Raw genomic sequence first — 23,889 nt, 5'->3', positions numbered from 1 at the left:
AGTGTCCTTTCACAGGTTGTCTTCCCTTTCAATGCATCATGTGACATTGGTGAGGTCAAAAGCATGAATCTCTGAGTGACATGCACATGTCTCTCCCATGATTCTCTCCGAGTTTGTATATTTTAATTGAGTTCAGGAGCTTTTCAAGATGAGATCATCTTTTTTTTATCCTGACCATTGTGTCATATAGTAACTCCTTATCTGTTAATGCAGATAAGCAATGTATCAATGGGTATCAAAAGTTAATTTCTATGCAGTGTTACTACAACAGATGTTCTGTATCCAGTCTTCCAGTGTCCTGTATACAATAGACTTTCCAGGACAATAGTTTTGTATTATAACATCTATCTTCTCAAGCCCTTCTGAAGACACCTTTTAAGGTCAACAGTGGCTTATCCACTTGACAAAGAGATTCATAGAACTCATTCAAGGACAATCAAAGTAGTAAAGTAGTAATAAAACCCACATTTGCAGTCCTTCAGATTCAGTGATTCTTCCTCACTCCTCTATTTCCCTGGAAAACCTGCTTTAGAAGCCAGATGCAGAAAATCTAAATAAACTAATTGTGGCTAGCCTAGAGCCTGTGAGTCAGAGCACTGAGGCTTATCCCTGTAGCGTACTGCTAAAACAATTGTCCAGACTGAATGACCAATCGGGGCCAAGCCCAACAGTTTGCATCTGTATTATTACAAGTGACTGCAGAGAGTCCCCACCCTGCCCCTCACCACTGTTCCCTCACTTCTCTCATATCTCTGCTTTGGACCTCTTGGGCGAGCAGAACTACTTGCTTAGATTAGACCTAACCTCCCGTAAGGTTCTGCAAACGTTTTAAGCCCTTGGAGTGCCTATTTTAGAATTAGCTTATATTGTGTATACTAGTGCATTAAGTCCCCAATCTTTTCAAGAGCAGATGGTTTAAAGCTTGATGAACTGAAATCTTGCTTGTGTAGCTTTACTGCATTGGAAACTCTTTGGAGACGTAAAAACCCACAATCCATTGCAGATGGGGAAACAGGGCCGTCTGCCAGTGTGCTAAAAGTACATGCAAATACAGGCCTCTGCCTTTAAGAGCTCTCGATGTGCGGCTCGTAAACGGAGAGCATTCGGAGTGAGAGAGAGTGAAGGCAGCACCAACAGCCTGTTTAGAAGGCTGCCTGGCTGCATAGTGGAGGAGCAGCTGGCTGGGCCCATTGGGAGAGACGGTGCTGTGGGGGAAACAGATTTTTACTGTGAAAGGGGATGGGGATTTACGAGTGCTGACCTGTTCTCGCTTCCTTCCCCATCCTCCCCCAAATCATAGCTTTGCTCCCTGTACCAGAACCTCAAATCAGAGCCACATGGTCATAGAGCACGCTGCACATAGGCAAGTCAGATATTCAAAGAGAAGTCCTAAATCCAAGTCACTTTCACAGATTCAACAGCCAAGATGAATGGTTGACTCTTCTGTCTCTGCAATCATGTATTTTTCAGCAGACTTTGACATTTAATTTGGTTTTGGTTGTAATAGTGCAGGGTTTTAAAGATGGGAAGGGGAACAAAGGGAGAAAGGGGAAATCACTCGAGGTGGCATTGTCTCTCCCAACCACAAACCCCAAATTGTGATTACTATAATAACTTTGCCTCCCACCCCTCGGAGTATGGCTCTGTAATTGCTGTCTGCCTTTTTTTTTATGGTGGCTGGAACTCCAGCTGGCCCACGTGGTCCTGCGCCCAAACTCAGGCTCTGTCCAGGCATGGGGGCCCTCTCCCCACCTGCTTTCCTGCCTGCCAGTCATCAAAGGCCAGCCTGGTTTCAGTCCACCAGCTCGCTTAATGAAGATGCCATCATGCTCAGAAGGGTGCTCTGTGGAGAAGAGAATCAATAGGCTGAGCTGAAAGGAGACCAGCATTCTTAGGGGAAGACAAGGAGGGGAAAGAGAGGGAGGGAGGCCATGCCCACCAAACGAGTGTAGCAGAATAGAAGAGAACAGAACAATAGCAGCAGAGATATTTATTTACAGACTGGGTCGAGGATGTAAATGGGATAGATCAGGGGGCTCAGTAAATTGCTTCTCTGTGTTTGCAGGAGTATGCCCCATTAAATCGCCATGGATTGAAATCAGTGGAAATAACTCTTAAGCCCATCTTTGATTGATTATGGAAGTTACTAGGTGTTCAAACACAACAGTAAAATGACTATTGGGATTTTGCACAAAATAGAGCCTTTTATATTCAGCTGCTGGGCCCAAGCCAGAGCGTTATGCTAGAATAGAGAACAAAGCCCCAATGTCTTTTATCAGATCCAAGACCTTGTATTAATACTGAGACTGTAACTTAACTCTGTGACAACAACAGGAGTTCTTCACATTAAACAGCACTGACAAATACTATTTACAGTAATGCACTACTTAGGGTTTCTCTTCTGAACCGTCCACAACCCTCCCATCTAGAGAGAGCTCAGTAATGTATTGAGTTACTTTCCAAACATTTTTGGATGTTATTCAGAATTTCTGGGCCTGGATGACCTTAAGATAAAAGAATAGAAACGTTATCTGTTTCTGATGAGTTTGTTCATAGACTCACGCTCTCTCGGAACCCTCCTTTGTGCTGGATGATTGTTCCAATGTGTCGAGTACAAGCCTTGCCAGGAAAAAGTTAAACACCTAGGATTCTAGATAAATAGTCCTCGTCGCTGTAGCGTTGCAAGGAGCAATCGTTTGGAAAGCTGGAATGCTCCACCATGACTAGAATATTTTACTAGCAGTGATTATCACCCTGTCTCCTCGTGGCAGGGACTCTGCTGTTAGCCCTCTCTCTGCTGGAGTATCAAGTGGAAAATTATATAATTACTGCAGTACAGTCGACACGCTACACACATTTTTCCATAGCAGCAGTAACAGTAATGCTTCCATCTTCTTAGATCTCTGTTGTACTGTTTATTTTTTCCTCAATAGTTATTATTGGTGTGATACAGACATCGTGTTCTTCATGCTTCAGTCCGGAAGACGTCCCGTCTGTTAGAGTAAACCACAATGTTCTGCGTGGAAAGCTTTCATCTTGGCATGTGTACCATCCTCTGTACAATGAGACATGCACTGCCTTTGTCTGTATGCCCTGCCCGGGATTAGGTTACCAGAGATGGCTACACCTCTTGTTTAATGGAAATGCTATGCACAAAAAGCATGTGGCATGCAGTCCTGAATATATGTACATCCGTAACGGGATACTTGTGAGTTCCCCGTAGAGTGACTATTTGCCTCATTGTCACAGTAAACAAACTCAACGAACAGTGAGATTGAAGAGATGCCTGTGAGTAGTCTATTCTCCGGATTGGTTACTGTATACACTTCCTCTGTATACAGTACCTCTGTATACACTACCTCTGTGTCTCTGTGAAGGGGATCATGTACGGTGCATTCGGAAAGTATTCAGACCCCTTTACTTTATCCACATTTTGTTATGTAACATCCTTATTCTAATATTGATTAAATAGTCCCCCCTCCTCACTCTACACACAATACCCAATAATAACAAAGCAAAAACAGGTTTGTATACATTTTAGCAAATTTATAAAAAATGAAATAATGAAATATCACCTTTACATAAGTATTCAGACCCTTTATTCAGTACTGTGTTGAAGCAGCGATTACAGCCTCGATTCTTCTTGGGTTTGACGCTACAAGCCTGACACACCTGTATCTGGGGAGTTTCTCTCATTCTTCTTTGCAGATCCTCTCAGGTTGGAATGGGAGTGTCGTTGCGCAGCTATTTTCAGGTTTCTCCAGAGATGTTGGATCGGGTTCAAGTCCGAGTTCCGGCTGGGCCACTCAAGGACATTCAGGAACTTGTCCCGAAGCCACTCCTGCGTTGTCTTGGCTGTGTGCTTAGGGTCGTTGTCCTGTTGGAAGGTGAATCTTTGCACCAATCTGAGGTTCTGAGCACTCTGGTGCATGTTTTCATCAAGGATCTCTCTGTACTTTGCTCCGTTCATCTTTCCTTCGATCCTGACTAGTCTCCCAGTCCCTTCTGCTGAAAAACATTCCCACAGCATGATGCTGCCACCACCATGCTTCACTATAGGTATGGTGGAGGGTTTCCTCCAGACCTGAAGCTTGGCATTCAGGCCAAAGAGTTCAATCTTGGTTTCCTCAGACCAGAGAATTGTATTTCTCATGGTCTGAGAGTCCTTTACGTGCCTTTTGGCAAACTCCAAGTGGGCTTTCATGTGCCTTTTACTGAGGAGTGGCTTCAATCTGGCCGCTCTACCATAAAGGCCTTTTGGTGGCATGCTGCAAAGATGGATCTCCTTCTGGAAAGTTCTCCCATCTCCACAGAGGAACTCTGTTGCTCTGTCAGAGTGAACATCAGGTTTTTGGTCACCTCCCTGACCAAGGACCTTCTCCCTGCGATTGCTCAGATTGGCCGGGCAGACAGCTCTAGGAAGAGTCTTGGTGGTTCCAAACATCTTCCATTTAAGATTGATGAAGGGCACTGTGTTCTTGGGGACCTTCAAGGCTGCAGAAATTTTTTGGAACCCTTCCCCAGATCTGTGCCTTGACACAATCCTGTTTCGGAGCTCTATGGACAATTCCTTCGACCTTATGGTTTGGTTTTTGTTCTGACACACACTGTGGGACCTTATATAGACAGGGGTATGCCTTTCCAAATCATGTCCAATCAATTGAATTTACAGCAGGTGGAGTCTAATCAAGTTGTAGAAACATCTCAAGTATGCTCAATGGAAACAGATGCACCTGAACTCAATTTCGAGTCTCATAGCAAAGGGTCTGAATACTTATGTAAACGTGATATTTTTGTTCTTTATTTTTAATAAATGTGCTTTTGGGTTTTTGCTTTGTCATTATGGGGTATTTTGTGTAGATTGATGAGGAAAAACATTTCATTTAATCAATGTTAGAATAAGGCTGTAACGTAGCAAATTGTGGAATACTTTCCAAATGCACTTTATGTTCATGGCAGAATCACAGGCCATCTTAGTGCAAATGCTGCAGGAGATGAAACTACTGCCTATTCATTATCTGTAGACACATTTATTTTAAGGCCAACGGCATATGGGGACATAGGCTCCGGGACCTCCCTGTTTAGACAGTATCTCATGATTAGTGTCCTCGGATGGAGGCTTCTGTTGGGATCAGAGGGCATGTGAGGCAAGGCTGACTCACTGTTGAGAATGAATACGCCATAAAACCGCCTCTCCGTCATCATGTCTTAGAGCACACTGGTTTCTGGGACCTGCTTCGGGCTTTACTCTACAGTACTGAACATGTGTATTTGAATCCAAACCCCATCTGAAAGGCTCCTTTGTGGTGTGGTAGATAGCATCAGATATTACCAGAATGTTGTTACATGAACTACATAAAATGAACACTTAGATTTATATATGAGATATTAACCACACACACTCCCCCAGATTCATTGATAATGGTGGGAGGGGCCGAGGGAGCGCGGGTGGGAGGGGTTTCCAGTCAGTGGATTTTCCAAGGAGAGCGCGTGCCGGTGGAGCGCTTTATGGCTGGAACTCTGGGGAGCCACTGTGCTGCTGGCTGGGGGCTGTGTGTATTCAGCATGGGACCATGGGCCGAGGCTGGGGCCCGGGGGCCCATAAATCCTGCCCTCCAAGCCCCAGACAGCGCTTTTATCTCCTGCATTAGCTTCGCTGTGACCCACGGCACCATGCACTAATGTTAATGGATGTATGAGGGCGCGTGGAGAGCATGCCCCTCCCTGACCCTTTAGCCTTACTAAAAAGAAAGTTGCAAGTCTGGGCCTTTGGTTTTGTTAGACTAAAGGCAGCTTACAACCCTACCCACTCATCACTCATTTCTGGCTCAATGCCTTCTGAAAGGATCTGGCTTATTGCTACACTGTGATTACCACATGTAAATGCTATAATTCTCTATATCTGTCCACCATGACCATGACTCTTGTCCTTGCACTTTCAAACAATTTACTGATGTGTCTGAAGTTGTCATCCACCAAAAAATATCTGTAAACATAGACCTCAATTACAAAAATAGAAGGCTGGAAAAACGAAATGGCGATTGTGTATGGCATACTTGTGGTTCTGATGATTTTCTCTGGTTTTATGAGCCATACAAAATGGGCTTGCTCCACAATTTGTCCGGAGGAGGAGGATGCGGCCAGGGGAATGATTGCTAGTCAGACACAGACAGATAGGGTCCTCACACCCTGACAATGTGGGAAGCACAGATGAATCATGGAAATAATACAAAAGTCAGTGCTGGAAAGTCCCTTCAAGTGATGTATGTGGTTTAGTCAGAGGTGTGCCTTTTCTACATGCAGCCCAGGATGATAGAAACAAATATATCACCATCACTGTTACATAGCTCAGTGAAGTAGGCATCTGTTTGATATCTGTTTGATGAGATTTTATGATTCGGATGTATGATTGGGAACTAATCACAGTGACTGAATGTTGTGATTCTGAATTTGTATGTGTTATGCATTTTCCTTCTTTCTCTCTGTCTGTACATCTCTGTCTCTCTCTCTCTATCTATCTATCTCTCTATCGATCTCTCTATCGATCTATCTCTCTGCAGCTCCGTCGACGGTGTCCATCATGCACCAGGTCAGTCGTACCGTGGACAGCATCACTCTGTCCTGGTCTCAACCAGACCAGCCCAATGGAGTCATTCTGGACTATGAACTGCAGTACTACGAGAAGGTAGGTACCCACTGCACACTACCCATTAACAAACAGTCTGCTCTGTCTCACCTCCATACAAACAGACACACACGTAAAGACACCATTGAGTGTGTCAGGCTTTCTTTCATCTCAGCAGGGCTAAATAAGGTATGCAATGACTGTAAAATATATCTCCAATTTTCTAGCACATTGAAATGAAGAATGTTGGAGTCCAGAACCGCATGATCACGGTGGGAGTCAGGCATGCTGTAGCTTCTGAATCGAACATACAACTTCTGCTCAATCACTTTCAATTCTAATCACGGTCGGTCACTGGGAAAGGAAACTGCTCTCAGCCCTCCAGTCAGACCACTAGGGATTGATGGAGAGATATTTGCGGTTGAAACAATGCTGTGTTGACTGCCATAAAAAAACAGTATTCAACAGACAGACTCCTCAGAATCAGCATACTTTCTCAGAAGAAACACTCCCACACACAGATACGGGCAGAGAAGAGCACACACACACACAAGCTCACACAAAGTTCATTTAGCAGTTCTCTGTGACTGCGCGCCACTCTGCTCCACTTTTTAGTTTAATTCTATTCTCAGATGCTGCTGAGGAGAGCTGTCAAAACAATTGTCTCGGCCCCTGCCGCGGCTCAGATCTCGCAACTGTGCTCATGCTGCTGACTGATTGGTTGAAGGCTGCAGCCGGCACAGTTTTAGTCTCCTCTTCCAGACAGACCTGTCAGCTTTGTGGAGAGAGAGAAGCGGTGTGGCAATGAAAAGTTACACTAATCGTCCGAACTCACAACCCAAACAAACTAGCAGACCTGAAACTGCCATCCCTTCTGCCTATGGCTGTTGCGTTTACCTCTCTCTTCATTCTGCATGGTTAAATAGATACACCAGTGTTAGAAACATTTGAGTCTGTATCCTACTTTGCACATCAGCCTATTTTTATAAGGCACTAAGTTAATACATGTGTATGGTAATTGTTCTGTGGATGGCACTGATTTGTATTTCTCCCTCTTTCCTTAATACTCTCTTAGGACCAGACCGAGTACAACTCAACCATCATAAAGAGCCAGACCAACACAGTGGTCATCCGCGGTCTCAAATCAGGGGCAATCTATGTGTTCCTGGTTCGCGCCAGGACCGTGGCCGGATTTGGACGCTACAGTGGCAAGCTCTACTTCCAAACCATGACTGAAGGTGAGGGTACAGACAACATTCCCTCAGCTCAAATAGAGCATAGAGAGATGCAGAGTTATCACATCCCATGCATGGCCCGTCAACCTAACATGGACCATTACAACATGGACACAATGGCCCAACAGACACAAGGATGTGGATGGGGAAATGGTCTGAGATGCAAGACAAGACAAGACAACTCTCTAACAATGTGTACACCCATTGTTCTATTTATGTGGATTTAATTCATTTTCTTCTCAGCAGAGCTCATGAGTCGTGTGAAACTTATTTTTTTCCCAATGAATAAGATTATTAATGTTATGTATGAATGCAGATATTTTCTGTAGTATACTGTACTTTATTAGCGGTAGACTATCGTCAGTCACAGATCAGGTTAAAGTGTATTAATCTGTATAGAAGGACACTGCTGGGCAGACTAACTTCTACCCTGGCTCCGCTAATGCTGGCTCCTGGCTCCCCTGGCCTGGATAATGTCAGCGACCTGGGTGTTCTCTAAACATCTTATTACCTGCAGTGCCGATGGCCATCATTAGCCTGATCTCTGCTCTCCTCCACTGCAAGCAGCCAGCACACTGCCAAACAAAGGAAAACCCAGTATCGCAGTAGGCTGCATACAGTACAGTACCACCACCATGGGACACAACCCTCCCTATCCTCAGACCTCGGAAAGAGCAGTCAGGACCTGAGATGGTGTAGTGAGATTGTGTGCCCACTGCCATGCTGGATTCCCTGTGTTTGGCAGCACTCTTGAGGGAAGGGAGCTGGGTCTCTCCCAAAAATGATCTCTCAGTTCCAGATGAGCGGGCGACCATATTGCGGGTATCTGAATGTGCTCAGTGGGCTTTGGAGAGAGTTCTTGTGCTGCCAGCCAAGATGCCCATTGGTCTCTCCAACCGTCTGTCTGTCTGTCTGTCACCCACTGCTCTCTCCATATGCATTAGCTCAGATGCCTGGCCCATATGTTTCAGTGTGTGATGGTGTATTTGTGTGTGTTTGTCTAATCACAGAGGAGTACAACACCAGCATTCAGGAGAAGCTGCCTCTCATCATCGGCTCTGCAGCTGCAGGTCTGGTCTTCCTCATTGCAGTGGTTGTTATTGTCATCGTCTGCAACCGGTGAGTTATTCCTGCTCCAGTCCAGCCAACCAATGCTGCCTGCGACCCAACGCAGAAACTGTCAAACAAGCCAGATTAGACACATTCGCTTTAGTGGTTGTTTTCCACCCTACTTCGTTACTGTACTTTAATGGGTCCTGTGGCTTGTTAAGGTGGGGTTTATAGTTTATAGGCTGGTTGTGTTTAGTGGTCAGCTGTGGGGTGGGTAGGCCTGGTACATAGACCACACCCCCTCTCTGGGCCAGCGCTATAGCTCTTTGTCTTTCTCCCAGGAGGCGTGGCTTTGAGAGGGCAGACTCAGAGTACACAGACAAGCTGCAGCATTACACCAGCGGCCACAGTGAGTAACCCAGCCCTCACTCAAGAGTGTCTGTTTGCACCTCCCCCACCATACACACACTCTCACTCATGCTCACACACCCAAACGCACACACACCTGTCTCCATGGCTACCTGCTCACGCAGCAGCCTCCATGCCTAACGTTCAACCCTTTGCTGCCTCACACACCTGTCTCCATGGCTACCGGCTCATGCAGAAGCCTCCATGCCTAACGTTCAACCCTTTGCTGCCTCACACACCTGTCTCCATGGCTACCGGCTCATGCAGAAGCCTCCATGCCTAACATTCAACCCTCTGCTGCCTCACATACCTGTCTCCGTGGCTACCACCTGACACGCTAGTGTCCTTGGCTACCTCCCAACCTTGTGCTTCTTCTCACCTCTCCATTGGTAATCTTCTCTCTTGTTTTCCTCAACCGTCTTAATGCTAGGATTTACTCACAACATAACCTGTGTACAAGTGTGTGTTCCCTGTAGGGTCTCATTTCATAGTCAACTGATTCCATTGTTGTGGAAATAGCATTTAGCCTTCTTTTAGCTTGTTAAGTTCATTAACACGCTAATACCACACACACCATTTGCCATTTTTGAAAAATTCAAAGGAGATTGTGAAGGAATGTCCTTTATTAATCATTTTGTTTTCCATGTAAAGCACGTTGGCCCAGAGTTCCATGATATAGAACTAAATCTTCAAGATGTAGCCAGGCGTGGTGATTTAAACTAGTTTGGCTCTCCCTGGGAGCTTATGGCTTATCGTTTTCTCCTCCTTCACTCAGCTAAACAGAAATGCTCGGATATATTTCCTCTCTGAGCTTATTTCAGTTGTATTTATTTATATATTTTTCTGTTTAGCTCTTTCTCTAGTCAGGCTTATCAATGGAGACAGCTTTCCCATGTGTAATCAATAGTATCAGGTTGCAGTAAATGCTGTATTTACAGAACTCATTTTTGCCTGGGTGTAATTCAGTGAGGACTTTTGCCAGAGAGGCTGAGGGCATTTCACAGCTATTAATATCATTCCACTCCCCTGTGTGTGTTTTCATCCCAACACTGATGGTCACAGTTATACTGGCTGTCCTCCCCTATATCAGGTGGTCTCTGCCATGTTCTGGTGGGTGGTCTTTGGATTGCTCCATAGTTTGGGAAGAGATAGGAGGTTCTGACTGGGGATTCTTTTTTTTGCCTTAAAGGAGAATCTCCATCTGTTCCTTAACACTTTTTCAGTTCAGTCTGCTATGCAGGTTTCATGACTCTTCTATAAGCAGGTATCTCAGCTTCACTGACTGCCTGTGCATGAACACAATAACCATTAAAGAAGCCTCAGGCCAGATGTGGAAGTGAGAGTCAGAGTACTCCGATTTAAAACCTGGGACAGTTAAGTCCCCAAACACTTAAAGGCCACCTTAAGCCAATTTACCTGGCGTCAGAGCTTAAGAGAGACAATTTATTTCCTGGAGCAGAGAGTGATACTGATATAGTGTCTGGCTGTCTCTCCTGGGTGTTAATGGTCTGCTTTGACTCTGGAGCTGATACATACATTAACCTGCCTTATCACTGCTAAAGACTACCTAGAAATGCCATGTCATTGCACATTGATTATTACAGTCCTGAGGCCCCAAGCCAAACCTACCATTCCTCTACCTTGTACTAACACTAACCTTTCTGACTCATAGTAATACACTGCATTGTCTACTCAAACTCTGAATGTTAAAGGCAGACAGAGTTTGTTTGTGTGTGTGTCAGAACAAAAAATTACATCGGCCTCTTCTTTTTCCAAGTGACTCCAGGAATGAAGATATATATTGATCCGTTTACATATGAGGACCCCAACGAGGCGGTGAGGGAGTTTGCTAAGGAGATTGACACTTCCTGTGTGAAGATTGAGCAAGTCATTGGCGCAGGTAAAGAGAAAGGCCAGTCATTTTTTACAAAATAATGATTTTGAATGCTGCCTGTATTCCAATTAATCATATTTTGCCTCATCATTTTAATGTTTGTAACCTCTGTCAGACATCTCCTCTCATTAACTGTCTCTCTGCCTCTATGTTGTGTCTTGTAGGAGAGTTCGGAGAGGTATGCAGTGGGAACCTGAGGCTCCCAGGCAAGAGGGAGATGTTTGTGGCCATCAAGACGCTGAAGTCGGGCTACACAGAGAAGCAGAGGCGGGACTTCCTGTCTGAGGCGTCCATCATGGGTCAGTTTGACCACCCCAACGTGATCCACCTGGAGGGTGTGGTCACCAAGAGCGCCCCCGTCATGATCATCACTGAGTTCATGGAGAACGGATCACTGGACTCTTTCCTCAGAGTGAGTTACGCTGTGTTTGAATCTGAGTCAAATATTAACACTAATGGCTGTGCAGATAAACAGGTAGACACACAGGCACATACGCACACACACTCTGGGAAATGACTGCTAAATACACACACTAATGCCAACCCATCCAGGTTAAAGTGAATAACATGCAGAACATTAATCATATGAGTCTCCTCTTTACTTAGCATAGTGTCCACCACAAGTCCTTAGAGAGATCATTCTCTACCCAATCAGGCTGCGGTCTTAATGCTCCCTGAGGGTCTGTCTAGTCCAATTATTGATTTACACTCTGCTACAACTTGTGCTGCCTGTTATTCAGCATTTCCCCTTGATCTCCATGTTTGACTACAGTAAAAAGTACAGTACTGTAGCTCACTATAGGCACTAGTGAGGAAGAGAGTCCAGCAGTTCAGTTCAGTTAGTTATGCTCTCATTCTGTATTTATCATACTAACCCACATTCACTCCTTCTGTTTGAGTCACAGAGAAGGACAAGGACCTATGAACTTATAGTACCGTCTACATACATTCCAGATATCTAACCTCACCTCATCCTTTGGGAGGGTTTCGAATGATTAGCGCTGTAAGAAGAAAACATGCCATCTTTCAGAGAATGAAGTTGGCTTGTAGGTGAAAGGCCGCTGTCTGTTGTCAGCCAGTCCTGTGCCGTCTGTCTGTAGCATTTCAGCTGAACGGGAGCATGTGACTGTGTGTCCACAAGCTTTCATATCCTCTAATTGGACTCATTGTCAGTTTGAAGTGAGTGAGAAAAAAACTGAGTAGGAAAGAGCTAGGGATTAATGGAAATTGGACATGTCTGATCTTCACAAAAATAAAGGATTACCATTTTTCTTATTAGAGTTACTTCACTGTAAATCTATTGTGAGTGAATGATTAAATATGGAAAACAAATCAATTCAATAAGGGCCAAGGGTTTCATGTTTGATATGAATCACTATGTTTATGTTTGTAAATGTCTGATGTTTCTACTGTGTCTATATGGATAACACCTCCCTCCACCACCTCTGTCCTAGCCTAGTTGTCACTCCTCATCACATTGGGATTGTCTACCTCTACATAGATCATACTGAGTAAGGCTTTCACGACTCAGGGCAGAAAGCACACTGACAAGTGTCAGCTCTGAGCTATGGGAGGATATTATAAACCTGAGACGTAAACTCTTCTTTTAAAATCCTGCCTTTAAAAAGGGATCCAGCCAGCCGCCTGTCAGCAGACTGCTGCTCTGTCTACTGCTAGAGAAGCAAAACATTAACTTTATTAGCATTCTGCTTCATACCTCTGACACACTGTGTGCCAACTCACTCTTGAAGTTGATGGGTTGTGTGTGTATGTGTCTGTGTGTTTCTGTGTGTTAAGCATATTTGACAGCACATTGTATTCCAAGCAACAGTGTCACTGTGGCACCTCACTGTGACAGCTTTTGACAACATTGTCTGAACACGTCAGCGCTTTAGAACATGGCGCTCTGTGAAAGAGGGTGGAGCAGCAGAGGAGACCACCTTAGATGGGAGCTGCCAGCTGAAGGATCACCTGGTGCAGCCCCCTCTTCTATGAAGCATCTGCAAGGGAGAGAGGACTAGATCAATCACAGCTAATAGATGGATGGAGACAACAACGGGCAGAGGAAGTATCAAATGCTGGGGGGCCATATAACGATCAAAAAGAAAGCTTTCTTCAGAAAACAATTATCTCTACCATTATGACTAGAATTGGGATTGAGTCATAAATTGCATAGAGCATGTATTAGCCATAGATCTATATGATATAAATGATGCCTCTCTCTGTCTGCTAACCCGATCCAAATTACTTTGGTGGAAGAATCTTCCCAATTAAAGTATATGCAAACACAGTGCAGGGATGCAGGGATTACGAGGAGCTGTGTATTTATTAGGGAATTCAGCCTCATGAATAATGCATAAGACTTAATTGCTGTGGTGCATGAGGTGCATGAGGAGCTGATGGACGTGAGGAGAACTCCTTGCTCTGCTAATGAGCAACGAAGAGTTCAGAGGAGACTCAGAGACACAGGCATAGAGGATCTGGCTAACCATAAACTGGGAAGATCCCTAGAGGAATACACAGCTGGGCCTAGTCCGTCTGTGGTCCATCTGTGTCCCCACCCCATCCCTGTCAGTCTACGCTCATACTCTCTCATCTCTCGTCATGATCCTCCCGGATATTCCCTAGTTGATCTCTGGTCCTCGTGGTGGGTGGTGAGGGTGCAGGTGGAGGCACAGCTGCAGCCCAGATCCAGACACTCCACATGTATGGGGTAAAGCCTTGGCCAATCCAGGGAGAACAGCTGCAGCCTGCCAGACCGAGCCCAGCCCTGCCTAGTCTATGCCATATCTATTCAATCATATCCCACAGAGGGACGTCTCAGACCTGGGGATGTATCATATTGTGATCCTTTTGTTTTGCAGCAAAACGACGGTCAGTTCACAGTGATCCAGTTGGTGGGCATGCTGCGTGGCATCGCCTCTGGCATGAAGTACCTGGCCGACATGAACTACGTCCACCGCGACCTGGCCGCACGCAACATCCTGGTCAACAGCAACCTGGTCTGCAAGGTGTCCGACTTCGGCCTGTCCCGATTCCTGGAGGACGACACGTCAGATCCCACCTACACCAGCGCCCTGGTGAGTACCATGACGTCACCGCACACACTCACACATATACATACACACACACACACACACACACACCTCACACACCACATTACCCATCATAACAAAGGCCCCTCACCTGTCCCTCTCCTCCATTTTTACGTTATTCCATGTCACACACATCCACTCCCAGGAGTTTAGTTATATCCATCTCCCAGTTTGGATTACAGAGTATTGTTGCTGTGAATAATATCTCTCTGCAGAGCCAGGACACTGTGACGATCAGGTTTCCGTCTCACTTCCATCTATAAGGTTGTTCCCTCATTGTGTTGTGTTTCTCAGGGAGGGAAGATCCCTATCCGATGGACAGCCCCTGAAGCCATCCAGTACAGGAAGTTCACGTCCGCCAGTGATGTCTGGAGCTACGGCATCGTCATGTGGGAAGTCATGTCCTATGGAGAGAGACCTTACTGGGACATGACCAATCAAGACGTATGTATTTATAGACCTTTATATATCTGTATATCATTTGTCAAACAGAACCACTTTAAGCATGGCATCAAATGCTTACAAATCATTTCGAACGACGTCTGATTATTCCTGAATGTTATTCCTGAATCCATTTTGTCATGGTGGTTCTCTTCCCATGGCTACATAGCAGCTTTCGAACCCGGGTTTAATATGAAAGCCACCCAGTTACCACAGAGCGATAATAAGATGATTTGGAATGCTAGGCAACGCTCCGCAGACTATTCCTGCTCTTGACTTGACTGGAGCCTCTGTTTCCAGGCTCCCTCTGGGTGGTGGAGAAGAGAGCAAATTATGGGGAGAGAGATAATGAAAATAGTTTCAAATTGAAAGTGTGAACACTAATGCGCTAAGAGGGACTGAGGAGCTCGACGGTTATCTTATTATGGGCTCTAGATAGTGTTTCTACTCCATCTGGGTCTTGGTTGGGAGGGAGGCCTCTGAATGAGATTAATCTGGGCCTGAATGGAGATACATAATGGTGGTGATAATGAGCAGGGGATCGTGGGTCCTTGTCAGAACCCTCCTCTGGGCCAGTTGTTCCCCACTCCTCCCTGATCCCTCCCCCATTTTTTCACATTTACATTTGAGTCATTTAGCAGACATTCTTATCCAGAGCTACTTACACTCCCCCCACACCCTCTCCCACCACCAACAACACCACTGGCAACTCTGTCAGACTAGACCTTTTTGGTATAACAATGACCATAGAGTTGGCAAAACGTAGATATTTGAATAGCAGGAACATTACTGTACACAGTTTCTAAAGGCCAGACTGACTAAGATTAAATCACTGCTGGCACAATCTGCATGGATGTGGAGAGCCATTACTATTAGCCTGATACTTTACTGTGATGCTTAACTGGTACAGTAAGTATGCAGCCAAGCCAAAACCTTTAAAAAAATATTGTTTTTGTTAACTTCTTTGGGACTGGGGGGCAGTATTGAGTAGCTTGGATGAATAAGGTGCCCATATGCATATAGAATATGCATATCATTAGTAGATTTGGATAGAAAACACTCTGACGTTTCTAAAACTGTTTGAATGATGTCTGTGAATATAACAGAACTCATATGGCAGGCAAAAACCTAAGAAAAAATCCAACCAGGAAGTGGGAAATCTGAGGTGTGTAGTTTTTCAAGTCGTGTCTATGGCGTCATATTGCACTTCCTAAGGCTTCCACTGGATGTCAACAGTCGTTAGAACCTTGTTTCATGCTTCCACTGTGAAGGGGGAGATAATAAGAGCTGTTTGAGTGAGGTGTCTGGCAGAATGCCATTAGCTCAGTCATGCACGTGCTCGTGAGAGTTAACTGCATTCCTTTTCCTTTCTAAAGACAAAGGAATTGTTCGGTTGGAACATTATTGAAAATTGATGATAAAAACATCCTAAAGATTGATTCTATACATCGTTTGACATGTTTCTACAAACTGTAATGGAACTGTTGTCTGAACTAAGTGCCTGCGCCATGTGAATTTGGATTTGTGAACTAAACACGCAAACAGAGGTATTTGGACATAATTTATGGACTTTATCGAACAAAACAAACATTTATTGTGGAACTGGGATTCAGTGCATTGCGTGCATTCCGATGAAGATCATTAAGGTAAGTGAATATTTCTAACACTATTTCTGAGTTTTGTGACACCTCTCCTTCTTTGGAAAATGGCTGTATGTTTTTCTGTGACTTGGCGCTGACCAAACATAATCACAAAGTGTGCTTTTGCCGTAAAGTCTTTTTGAAATCTGACACAGCTGTTGCATTAAGGAGAAGTTTATCTATAATTCCATGCATAACACTTGTATCTTTTATCAATGTTTATAATGAGTATTTCTATAATTTGATGTGGCTCTCTGCACTTTCACCGGATGTTTGTTTAAGACAATGCATTTCTGAACATAACACACCAATTTCAAATGAGGTTTTTGGACATAAAGATTAACTTTATCGAACAAAACAGATATTTATTGTCTAACATGGAGTCCTGGGAGTGCCATCCGGTGAAGATCATCAAAGGTTAGTGATTCATTTTAACGCTATTTCTGAGTTTTGTGACACCTCTCCTTCTTTGGAAAATGGCTATATGTTTTTCTGTGACTTGGCGCTGACCTAACATAATCTCAAGGTGCGCTTTTCGCCGTAAAGCCTTTTTGAAATCAGATACTGTGGCTGGATTAACGAGAAATGTATCTTTAAAATGGTGTATAATACTTGTATGTTTGAGGAATTTTAATTATGAGATTTCTGTGGTTTTGAATTTGGCGCCCTGCAATTTCCCTGGCTGTTGTTGAGGTGGGATAGTGTCCCAGATATCCCAGAGAAGTATAATAATAATAATACTGCTTGCAGGATTATGTTTTGTGTGTGGGCATGTGTTTTTACTTGTGTAACGCTGCTATGGTTTTATCTTTCAGTGCATACTGTTTTTCAAGAACATAGTTCTCATTTGAAATCACTGAAATATTAATCAACATGTTAGCCAAATAGCACTCTGGTCATAGAAGAAGTAGTTTGTGAGAATTGTGAGAGGATGCTCTCCAATAGGATTTCTGTCTCTCTCCTCTCCCTTCTCCTCCTTTTAGAGCCTCATAGCAACCCTTAGAGATCTGTGTCTCCCCCTGCAGGTGATCAATGCCATCGAGCAGGACTACCGGCTGCCCCCCCCCATGGACTGCCCCTCGGCCCTGCACCAGCTCATGCTGGACTGCTGGCAGAAGGACCGTAACAACCGGCCCAAGTTCAGCCAAATTGTCAACAACCTGGACAAGATGATCCGCAACCCCAACAGTCTGAAGGCCATGACCCCTCTGTCATCAGGGTGAGTGGAACACTTAGCACGCTCTCCTTAGATCTCTGTCAGTTTATCTTTCTATTAGTCTTGTCTGTCTGTCTGTCTGTCTGTCTGTCTGTCTGTCTGTCTGTCTGTCTGTCTGTCTGTCTGTCTGTCTGTCTGTCTGTCTGTCTGTCTGTCTGTCTGTCTGTCTGTCTGTCTGTCTGTCTGTCTGTCTGTCTGTCTGTCTGTCTGTCTGTCTGTCTGTCTGTCTGTCTGTCTGTCTGTCTGTCTGTCTGTCTGTCTGTCTGTCTGTCTGTCTGTCTGTCTGTCTGTCTGTCTGTCTGTCTGTCTGTCTGTGTATTAGTGTGTTTGAGACGAGTGTCCCTCTGTCTCTCCTTGCCAGTCATCTCAATATTCAGGACTGTGTTCCAGTATTACTTTCCTATTTCCATAGATACTATATAATCCAAAATCATTTAATGCATCTGACCTCAAAGATGGGAAAACACTTTGACATTTCAAAGGACATGATTCCTTCAATGTTTTCAATTTTGGGTTACAGTTTTGATATTCATGGTACAATTTATTTCTACCGAACATTGTGTCTCCTGTTTCTTTTGGCGCCAAGTGGTTATGTAAATAAATCCCCTTTGGTTTGATAGATCAAGTAATTTCCATGAATGCTTTAAGCAAATCATGATTTGAAACAGTTACACAATTTTAAAATAAAACATTTCCAATCACATTTTCTCTGGGTGTCAGTTTCCTATGAATGTTAAAATATACTGAATTCCGTATATCCTACTCTATATTTACATTGTTGGTGGTGTGTGGAATAGAAACACTGTGTGGACACTGGCACTAATCCTGCCAGTATCCATCTGTTGTCCTCAATTAGAATTTTCTTCAAAATCGATTAGGAAAATGTCCACTGTTACTTTCTTTTGTCCTGAAGGCTAGGTTATTGACTAGTCTATTGTAGGCCCTCCACTATTGTGTACTGTACTGATTGCCATCATAGAAGTGACAGAGTACTGACACTGTCTCTAAAGCTGTGTTTGACTCTTTGTGTCTGTGTCCCCCTCCAGTGTCCATCTTCCTCTCCTGGACCGCAGTGTTCCAGACTTCTCCAGCTTCAGTACTGTGGACGAGTGGCTAGATGCCATCAAGATGGGCCAGTACAAAGACAACTTTGCCAATGCTGACTTCGCCAGCTTTGATGTGGTTTCCCAGATGACCATGGAGTAAGTGCTGACCCCAGACCTGTGTTTCTGATAAGGATGATAAGGATGAGGAGGAGGTGGGCTATTCCTTGACAGTATCATACCTTAAAGCCTGGATGACGGCCAGGCTCAGCCCCTGGCTCATCATAAATATGCCTCTCACTGTATGTCATTAGGAGATAATAACTGTGCAGCACAACTGCTCTGAGCTAGAACAGAGCGTAGAGACTCTGGCCATGTGGCTGCCAGGTTTCTTATACAACAGTTTAAAGAAAGAAAAGATATAGGAGAATTAACAGACATTGTGATGTTTAGGAATACATTCCTGCCTCAGTAGACTTAATAAAGACATCTATTAGCAGATAGACTCATTCAGATGTCTGTTTAGTAAGACACACATTATTCTGCTCATTATCTCTTGTCTCTATATCTCTGAATATCCTCCTAAGGTCACGTCGGATATCAGCACAATTCTGTTTGAAATTCTTTTCCAGCCACAACACTGGTTACAATACTTTCAAAAATAAGGCTCATCAGTCCATGGAGTTAGGAAGCAAAAAAAGACCATTGTCTCCTGAATGGAAGAAGTTGTTCAACAAACAGAGTAATTACTGTAAACAGTCATGCCTTGGACTGAATTAGGAATTTGTCAGACTGGGGCCCAGTATTTAGCCTTGATCTAACTTGTTGATTTTACATTGGCTTATGCCATGTGACTTGTGCAATAAAACCTGTTGTGTCGTCTGTGATGGCTTACTCCTGACTCCTGTGGTTGTGTCTCCTGCCACAGTGACATCCTGAGCGTGGGCGTGACGTTAGCAGGCCACCAGAAGAAGATCCTGAACAGTGTGCAGATGATGCGTGCCTCCATTAACCAGATCCAGTCTGTGGAAGTTTGACCATCCAGAATGGAGCAGAGGAGAGCAGATGAGAGGAGAGCAGATGAGAGGAGAGGAGAGCAGATGAGAGGAGAGCAGAGGAGAGGAGAGCAGAGGAGAGGAGAGCAGATGAGAGGAGAGCAGATGAGAGGAGAGGAGAGCAGATGAGAGGAGAGGAGAGCAGAGGAGAGGAGAGCAGAGGAGAGGAGAGGAGAGCAGAGGAGAGGAGAGCAGAGGAGAGGAGCAGAGAAGAGGGGATTGGGATGCAAGGCTCTGGGTTCATGGATGGAGTGGAGGTGTTTTTGCTTGACTGTGAAACATGTCTTCCTACAAACTACCGTCCTTCCACGGTCCCCTTTTTCAATCCCTCTCCTGTCCTCCTCTATCCCCTCATCCAAAGTCCCCATAACCTTTCAGGATCAGCTCTGAAGGTTTGTGGCCAGCGGGTCTACATGACCAGACATCAATCAATGTGGCCAACAAGGTTCCTTCTTGGAACCAGGATCATGAGAGGTTACTGACCAGCGACATATTTCTACTTCCATCTTCCACCTCGTTTTTTTTTTACGGTGAACCTTTTTCTTACATTTTTTGGTTTGTTTGATTTAAGAATTTTGTAAATAATTTTGTAAAGAAAAAAAAGTTGAGAAAACTCAAGGAGTCTATAAGTATAGATGTAAACTAGGTGAACTGACTAGAAAGACTACCCTTTAAAAGGGCAACAGACAAGAAGACAATGAAAAATGGGAGATTTCAAGACCATCACTTTCAAAAAGAAAATGAAATATTATATGTTTTTTTTTTAACTTCAGAAACAGGAAACAAACATAAATCTTTGCTGCCTCCCCAAAAGCAAACAGCAGAATAGACTGAGGAACTTTATCTACACTCCATGGTTGACTTGGACATCTTTTGGTAGAAACTACTACCATGAACAACCAACTTATAGCAACACTTAAAAAATTAAAACAAAATACCTTTTCTCATAACAAGTCATTTCATTTTTCTGTGTGAAAATGTTGAAGATTTTCTTTCACCATGCTTCCTCTCACCGTGGGAAAGTTTATATTTTTTTCAATGAAAACATCACAACCTGCCAAGTGGAACATCCTCCCTGTGTACCTCAGATGATGTCATGATCCTGTACATATCAGATGCACTTGACAATGGGACTGTGATGTCATCACTATGAGCCGGACATAGTTACTAAGACCTGGAAGTGATGGATTTAAATTGTTTCTTTGGGTGACTAGAGGGAGGTTTTTCTTTGTTATTATTCATTTCATTTTCATTTTTGCAAAATGTTAGTTGTGGATTTTGAAGAATCAGTGTAATAAACAGCAAACATACAGTACTTCCTCCATGGATGTATGGAAAAAAATGACATATTATGGGTGTTTTCCCTATAATGTTTACATAGGAGGGCACATATGTTTTGGTTGTCACATTATCTGCACTCTTGGAAAAACAGGTACTATCTAGAACTTAAAATGGTTCTTCAGTTGTCCCCATAGGAGAACCCTTTGAAGAACCCTTTTTGGTTCCATGTAAAAACCCTTTCCACAGAGGTTTCTACATGGAACCAAAAGAGGTCCACCTGGAACAAAAAGGCTTCTCCTATGGGGACAGCCGAAGGACCATTTTGGAACCCTTTTTTTCTAAGAGTGTAGAGTTTACCCCCGTGTTTTAAACTTCACTGTGTGTGTGCGTGCGTGCGTGCGTGCGTGCGTGCGTGCGTGCGTGCGTGCGTGCGTGCGTGCGTGGCTAAATGTGCTCTGTGTTACAAAGCAACAGCTCCCAAAGCTGAAGGGCTAGTGTTTGATAGCATGCTGAGTTAATGATTGATTTCACAGAGCTTTGATATGTTACACTTTACAGAACACTGTCCTGTAAGCGCTTGGATTTGATACACTTTACAAAATATAATGTGCTTACATTATATTTAGCTTTTTTTCCAGATTCTTTTTTTATTTAAAGTAACATTATATTGAAGTGTTAGGGTTTTAACACCACATATGGTTATCTCACATTGGTATGGTCACGGACAAATCTTTTCACGACTGGGCAGTAAGTAAAATTAGCATGGGATAGTGGATTATTTTACGCATATTATTATAATTATTGTACATCATGGATGATGGGGAGCACTTGTGACAGCTTTTCCAAGTAGTCTATTGGCAGGGTGTGTGAACACAGATCGTACGATACAATGGGCCTCCATGCCCTTGTGGAATTTTAGGAAATCATTGTTGGTGCACAAAAATTTCTGATAAGTGGAGTCCTTGAGACTTCTATTTTCATTTTATACATACATAATGCATTTACTGTATGGCTTATGTGAATAGCTGTCTGATGAATGGAAAGCTATCTATCATTATCAATGCCATTGAGGCCGATGTGTTGTTTGAGGGGTTAGGGAGCCTGGGGGGTGCTGTGTTAGTCAAACCCATGGATTCCTAGAGATGGTAGATCACACAGTTTACAAACTCAGGCAAATGAGATCAGTACTGCAGAGATGCTAATGGATAGATCCACTGAGACAGGCCCAGTACTCGATATAGACTGAGGAGCCAGACATGGATCTCTATCTGGAGCCAATTGCTCAGACATGTTCATTCCTAGTAGGGGTCCACAGCCTGATCACAGCCCCGCTGACCAGGCAGTGATTCTGTCTCTTTCTCCTCAGAGCTAAACACACGCCTCAGATCCCCTGCTCTTCTCCTCCCACTGTCCTCTGTGCTCTGCTTTCTCAGATCCATGACTTTGTGACTCTGCATGTTGTCATGTTGACAGACCAGGTCTGTTTAAAAAACAGACAGAATTTATGTAGGCAACACACAACCTGAGGGCCCCGTGTTGGTCTCACAGCAGGTGGCTATGTAAGCGGAGGTTCTTCCACAAAAGGTTGTCCTTCCTTAAGCATCATCGGGTGTCCGCTGTCTGTTTTGAGGCACTTTGCTGTCTGAACAGAACAGGAGAGGTGTCCTATATAGGCCTTAGCATTTGACCCCTCAGCACAAAAGGAGTGAAATCCCACCTTAGCTCTCATCTGTCACTTAGTCCCCATCTTATTCCACCCACTAACCCATATGGCCATCCAGAGTCTTTACAAACCTTGGGCAGGAGCATTGGGGTTTTCATCCAGCTTCTGTAACATCATCCTCCCTTTAGTTTTCTGTCAACAGTACTGTGTCACCGTGCATATTCCAGTGCAGACTCCATGACAGACGAAACAGTAGGAAGTACATCACTCTCACTGTTAGTCATTGCAGGGTCAATTATTCTGTGACCCAACTGTCACTGATGCCACCGTGCTGTTTCCTTTACAAAATAAATTGCTAAAAAATCTTCCTTTCCATCTCAAAACACTCTAATATTTGAGGGCACCTCAGTGATATTCAGTAAAGAGCCAGCAGCCGGAGTCAGTCTTCCCAAGATATAGACAGATATCCCACTGTCAGGGCAATTTCTGTTCAGGAAATCAGGCTCAGCAGTACAGCACTAATATTTGTGCTGAAGACAGACAGACGGAGTCTTGTGTCACTTGCAAATGTCACCATTCATGCTCTCTGAGCTGTTTGGTGATAGTGTCATATTAAGGTGATTAAGCAGGGGGTGGTTAAACGAACTATGTTTCCCCATGTGACATTCAATCAAAATAAAGTATGAAGAAATGTTATAATGATGAACTAAAACACACAGTAGTGGTGGACTTGTATTTAGAGTTATAGGAACGTAAATATAGGTATTAAGAAAGTGTTTTTATTTTCTTGAATTATTCTTGGAGGAGTAGCTTTGGTGTGTTACTTTGTTGAGAGAATATAGATTCATAAGGAGTTGAGTCAACACTTTTATTGGTTGCTCAGTGTGGAGCTATGGAGACTTCTGAAAGCACTGTGTGAAGTATTTATTTCTTCTGTATCTGAACCTAATGGCAGAAAGAAACCGTGTTTATTCACCCATAGTTCATCCAGAGCTATCATTTGCTATTCGCCGGAGAAAAAGCTGTCGTCCCTCTTCCTTTTATTTTTAACACATTGATAGCCTCCAGTAGAGCTCTGTGGTACTGTTTCAAAGTGCCTTCTGATAAAACCCCTTGGCACAGTGGTCCTTTCTGGGCCCATTGTAATGGACCTGTAGTATGTGATTAATCGATCTGATGGGATTCTGATGGGGGAAGGGGGGTTCAGAATAGATTCTGCTCACACTGTGAGGATTAGACTTCC

General features: G+C 44.0%; 1 protein-coding gene across 2 annotated transcripts in view; it reads left to right on the top strand.

Moving 5' to 3' along the window:
• LOC124003055 (ephrin type-B receptor 2-like) overlaps nt 1-22,070 on the top strand; it is a 157,093-nt gene extending 135,023 nt beyond the window's left edge. Inside the window, exons 6-16 of one of the 2 annotated variants that reach the window (XM_046311053.1) lie at nt 6,561-6,685; nt 7,701-7,863; nt 8,871-8,979; nt 9,255-9,319; nt 11,105-11,218; nt 11,377-11,624; nt 14,077-14,292; nt 14,602-14,751; nt 17,414-17,607; nt 18,651-18,806; nt 19,576-22,070. In XM_046311053.1, coding sequence (XP_046167009.1) covers nt 6,561-6,685; nt 7,701-7,863; nt 8,871-8,979; nt 9,255-9,319; nt 11,105-11,218; nt 11,377-11,624; nt 14,077-14,292; nt 14,602-14,751; nt 17,414-17,607; nt 18,651-18,806; nt 19,576-19,684 — 1,649 coding nt within the window. In that variant the 3' untranslated portion in view covers nt 19,685-22,070. Of the gene's footprint in view, nt 1-6,560; nt 6,686-7,700; nt 7,864-8,870; nt 8,980-9,254; nt 9,320-11,095; nt 11,219-11,376; nt 11,625-14,076; nt 14,293-14,601; nt 14,752-17,413; nt 17,608-18,650; nt 18,807-19,575 lie in introns of both variants that reach the window. The other variant, XM_046311052.1, reaches the window with a different exon arrangement.
• Nucleotides 22,071-23,889: the final 1,819 nt, after the last annotated feature.

This window comes from Oncorhynchus gorbuscha, linkage group LG18, assembly GCF_021184085.1.
Source record: "Oncorhynchus gorbuscha isolate QuinsamMale2020 ecotype Even-year linkage group LG18, OgorEven_v1.0, whole genome shotgun sequence".
Classification (NCBI taxonomy): domain Eukaryota; kingdom Metazoa; phylum Chordata; class Actinopteri; order Salmoniformes; family Salmonidae; genus Oncorhynchus; species Oncorhynchus gorbuscha.
The sequence above is the reverse complement of the archived record's forward strand: the minus strand, read 5'-3'. Positions and strand labels throughout refer to the sequence as shown.